The sequence below is a fragment of the Merops nubicus genome, unplaced genomic scaffold (assembly GCF_000691845.1).
Source record: "Merops nubicus isolate BGI_N331 unplaced genomic scaffold, ASM69184v1 scaffold40255, whole genome shotgun sequence".
Classification (NCBI taxonomy): Eukaryota; Metazoa; Chordata; class Aves; order Coraciiformes; family Meropidae; genus Merops; species Merops nubicus.
Window position 1 is genome coordinate 1 of NW_008608345.1, and position 4763 is coordinate 4763.

At 58.9% G+C, this 4763-nt stretch overlaps 1 protein-coding gene across 1 annotated transcript; it reads left to right on the forward strand.

The window, feature by feature from the left end:
- The first annotated feature begins 1161 nt into the window (after positions 1-1161).
- On the forward strand, positions 1162-4467 carry LOC103772890 (kazal-type serine protease inhibitor domain-containing protein 1-like). The gene is made up of 4 exons (XM_008940235.1): positions 1162-1761; positions 2545-2705; positions 4031-4178; positions 4382-4467. Exons 1-4 carry the CDS (start codon positions 1260-1262, stop codon positions 4465-4467), a joined length of 897 nt encoding a protein of 298 aa, XP_008938483.1. The 5' UTR covers positions 1162-1259.
- Positions 4468-4763: the final 296 nt, after the last annotated feature.

The following is a 4763-nucleotide window of genomic DNA, read 5'->3' on the forward strand; positions in this document are numbered from 1 at the left end:
GTGTGTGTGTGACCCACCGAGCTGGCCATCCCCATCGCCCAGCTCTGGGCTGCGTTAGCCCCGGGAGGTGGGAAGGACAGGGGGTGCAGCTGGGGGGGTGCAGCCCGCCCTTCGGCGCTGTTCCCAGCGAGAGGGTAGGGAAGGGGGCAGCCCGTCCGCCTGGGTCCCCTCCCTAGCCCCACTCGCTGTGCTGGGTGGTCCTGGGCTGGGGCACCGTAATTTCACTTCATCTCAAGGAAGGCAACCAGGGTGCAACTGGGGCTGGGGGTATTCACAAGGAGGTTCAGTTCATCACCGTCCGCTCTGGGGACAGGTTCCAAGAGCCCACGTGTCCTCCCAGCAGACATGGGAAGCCCAGAGCAGATCATTCCAGGGGTGGAGGGTTAATGCAGGCTTGGAGTTTGGGTACAGGGACCCCACTGTGCTGATACAGGTTGGCCACACTGGGCCTGCTACCAGTCCACTGACTACCCACTTACATACTGAGTTTCTCCGTGCTCAGCCTCAGTTACAAAGCTTTTGGAGGGAGGGGGAGTGGTGTGTGTGTGTGTGCATGTTTCTTCCTCTGCTCAGGCAGGTGATGCCTAAAAAAGAAGGGTTAAGGTGCAGGGAGGGGAGGAGGACAAAAGCCAGGCATGACCGGGAGCATCCTGGCTCTGCTCCTCTCGGCTGGCTGCCTCCAGCACGGAAAGAGCCCCTTGTCTGCAGGATCAGCTGCTTCGCTGCGCTTGTCTGGATGGTGAGGGAGGAAGAAAGGGCTTGTGACTCTTGCAAAGCGATGGGGAAAGGAAAGCGGCGCCTGGCTGGAGAGCAGCTTCCTGAGAGGAGATGGGAGAGCAGGGTACAAATAAGCTGAGCTGTAATGGTGTACAGAAGCCTGTTGCTGTCCCCCCCCCCAACCCTGTGGATCCCCAGGCCACGGTCGGGCCAGAGCAGGCTGGGTTCTGCCTGCCGGGCTGCCAGGGAAGAAGGGTGAAAGCTGGTGGATCTGGGGTCAGCAGCTCTGTCCCACTGGAGCATACTCAGCATGTTGGGGTAGGAGTTGGCTGGGGAGCCTCCCCTGCACATCATGCAGTGCTGCTGCTCAGGGCAAGCCAGCCAGGAGCCAGAGGGTTGGGAGATGCTTCCTGCACTGGTAACATGCCTCCTTCCTCCTCACATGCCAGGATGGCTCCTCGGATCTAGCCACGGAGGCCAGAGCAGTGCTGGAGATCCCTGTCCAAGTGATGGTGGGACCAGGTTAGAGAAGTGCTGCAAGAATGTCTGAAGCCAAGACCCTGAGCTCCTCTTGCCTCATGCTTTCCTTGCTTTCCTTGCACTGGGCTTCACTCCAGCTGGGCCAAGCTTTTCCCAGCACCTCTGACTACCTCCAGCGGGGCTGGCAGCGGCTGTTGGAGGAAGGGGAGGGCTGTGCTGAGTGCCGTCCAGAGGAGTGCCCAGCACCACGGGGGTGCCTGGCTGGCACAGTGCGAGATGCTTGCGACTGCTGCTGGGAGTGCGCCAACCTGGAGGGACAGATCTGCGACCTGGACAACACCAACCACTTCTACGGCAAGTGCGGGGAACACCTGGAGTGCCGGCTGGACACCGGGGATCTGCAGCACGGAGAGGTGCCCGAGCCCCAGTGCACCTGCCTCTCCCACCTGGCCCTCTGCGGCTCCGACGGCAAAACCTACCCCCAGATCTGCAGGTTCCTGGAGGTTGCCCGTGCCCACCCCGATGCCAACCTCACTGTGGCCCACGAGGGTCCCTGCGAGTCAGGTAGTGCCCTGCGAGCAATTGTGTGGGCAGTGGATAGAGGGTCATACTAATTGGGAAGGGACAAATTTGCTTGTCTGGCTTAACTGTTTTACCTAACAGCAAACCCATGGTGTCCACAGGGACACGGCAGCGCTGGGGGCTGCTCTGGACAGCGGCAAACCCCCCTTAGTGCCCCCCACCCTGCTGTTCTGGGGCAGCCCTTGTGGCTCTGGCACCTGGAAAGGTCTGGGAGCAGCCTTTCCAAATGGGAGTGGCGTTTATGGGAAACAACAAATCCTGCTGGAGTAGATGGGGAAGTTCCAGGGAACTGTTAGCTAGTTCTTGGCAACAGTGTTGGGTTTGCACTGGCCCAGAGCTCCCAAGAAATGTGGCTGCCTCCTGCAAATGGAAACCTGGGCTGGTTTGACTTGGCTGTGTGATTTCCATCTCCAGTTTAAAACAAGGCTGAGGAGACAGGCAGTAGTGGGGAGGCCATGCCCCAGTCTGCCCAGTCAGGCACAGATCACCCAGTGCTGTCACCACAACCCAAGGGGTGTCAAGCTTAACTTTATTTTCTGAAGATTGTCATGTCCTTGAGTGTTTCCCCCAAGTATATTTGGAGGTGGAGGCCTTCCCTTGACCTCTGGCTCATGCTATGGTCCAGATCCTGGAGCAGGTGTGGGTAGGAGGGGTAGTCCTCACTCCATCCCTCCAGAGAAGGGTTGTGGAACCTGGATATATTGACTGTACAGCAGCTGTGGACCTGCTGTGAGCACACCCTGCTCTCTCGTCCCCATGCTCCAGAGCCCCAGATCACCTCTCCTCCCTATGACACATGGAACATCACTGGGCAGGATGTCATCTTTGGCTGTGAGGTCTTCGCTTACCCTATGGCGTCCATCGAGTGGAGGAAGGATGGCACGGAGATGCTGCTGCCTGGAGATGACCCCCACATATCTGTTCAAGTGAGTGGTGTGCCTGGGGTGCTGGACACAGCCCCAGCATGAACCAGTGTGGGCAACCAGACCTGAGAGTGGTTATGAGATTCCCGAGCCTGGCTGCCTGGGGATGAGAAGGGGTGATTGAGGGCTGCACACCGTGAGGACTGGGTGAGCCAGGATTGGTGGTAGGAGCCATCAGAATAGCTCTCTTCTGCAAGTTTCTCTAGTAGTTTTTGAATTTAGGAATATTTTTTAGGATGTACAGAGTCCTACAGCGGAGAGCTTCTCTCCTCCATGCCTTTAGTTTGCTCTGCCTGCTGGCTTTACTCACAGTTCTACTGGCAGGGCTGGAGGAGAGGACCTCCTGAGTCACCTTCCAGCCTGGTTATCCTCTGGTCCCACCAGCAGACTCAGGCAGTCCTTGCCCTTTTCTGCCCATTGCTCTGAGCAGGGCTCCCCACCCAGAAGCGCAGGCCAAAGGGGTCAGCACCCTGCCTGTGGCCAGCCCCAAATATAGTGCCCAGCTGAGTGCACCCAGCTATTAAAGTGTGTAGGCAGAGGCACGGGGCTGTGCACCACAGCCAGGCACCGGTGGGGAGGAAGCTGTTGTGGGATGGATGGAGGGATGGAGGGAGCCAGGGGAGCAGGTGGGACCTGGCAGCATTGTTGGTTGATGTGCTGGTGGCCCTCCACCTCTCTGCCTTTCACACCACCCGCCAGCCTCTCACAGGGTCCAGCTGAGGACCTTCATCCCAAGCAGAGCTACTCTGCCCGGCTGGAGGAGCCTCAGCTGTCCTCCGCCCCTGGCCACCGCACCATAATAGCAGCCTGCAAACACAGCTGCAGCCCAGCTGGGTCAGGAAAAGGCTATTTCTTGCTCAGGACAAACAGAAAATAGCATGCTTGGCGCCCTAGCAATCCTGGGACCTCACTGCCTGCCAAAACAGGGGACTCGGATCTCCTCTGAACTATCCTGGGCTGGCTGTGCTCGAGGCACAGATGTCCCCTTGCTTCTGCCACCCTACAGTGCCCACGCCAGCATACTCATCCTGTTTGGGGACCACGGTGGCACTGGGCACACAGTTGGGAGTCCGAGTACATCTGCAGGGTCCTGCCCGAAGCAGGGCTCCCAGGCTTTCCTGAAAGCAAGAATGTGTCCATTCATCCCACCTCCCTTAGGTAGTGGGAAAAGAGGGGACCTGCATCTAGGGGACCTGTGCCTGCCCCCAGAGTGGAACTTAGCCGGGGGCAAAGAGTTTCCTTGGAATTATGGCCCCCCTCTCATCCACCCCAAACCCACGCAGGGTTTTCCTGGCCCCTGCACTAACTGAATTCCCTCTCTCTTGCAGTTCAGAGGTGGCCCCCAGAAATATGAAGTGACAGGCTGGCTGCAGATCCAGGGTGTGCGCGTGACAGATGAAGGCACCTACCGCTGCTTCGCCAGGAACAGGGTCGGGGAGGTGGTGGCATTAGCCAGTCTGACTGTCTTCACACCAGGTGAGCATCGTGACCTTGTCCCCATGCTCTCAGGGGGACAAAGAAGGGGACGTTTGGGCAGTGTGCACTGCTATGGTGGGAGCTGCTGGAGCATAGAATGTCCCAGCACGCTGCTGTGCATGGTTCTGCTTCGGTCCTGGTGGGGAAAGGGACAGGCACTGTGCGTGGGGGGATATCACATTGTTGCCACACTGCCATTTCAGACCAGCTCAACCTGACAGGCTTTTCCCTGCCGAAGCCCCACACAACGCCTGAGGACTACGCAGAGAGCGAGGAGGATTATTACTAGCCTGGAGATGTCTGACTACAGAGATCACCTTGCCCACGGTGGCCGTTCCCAGGGGACAGGGACATCTCTGGAGCAAAGGGGAGGGGACACTGGCTGGTTGGAGGCACAGGGCTGGGACCGTGGGTGGCAGCTCCTGGGGCAGGGTGGGTCCGTCCTCTGGTACTGAGTGGGGATGCTGTGGCAGGTGGGTCTCTGTGGGGACAGCCATGCTGTGTGTGTGACAAGGACTTGGTGCTGGGGGTGGAAGCAGCCCCCTGGGAGAGGAAGGATAGGACAGACATCTCATCCCTGTGTGA

Excerpts from the sequence above, each read along its gene's own strand:
- LOC103772890 (XM_008940235.1), top strand. The coding sequence starts at position 1,260 with ATGTCTGAAGCCAAGACCCTGAGCTCCTCTTGCCTCATGCTTTCCTTG. Across the intron at positions 2,706-4,030 it reads ACCCCCACATATCTGTTCAA|TTCAGAGGTGGCCCCCAGAA; the intron begins GTGAGTGGTGTG and ends TCTCTCTTGCAG. Across the intron at positions 4,179-4,381 it reads TCTGACTGTCTTCACACCAG|ACCAGCTCAACCTGACAGGC; the intron begins GTGAGCATCGTG and ends CTGCCATTTCAG.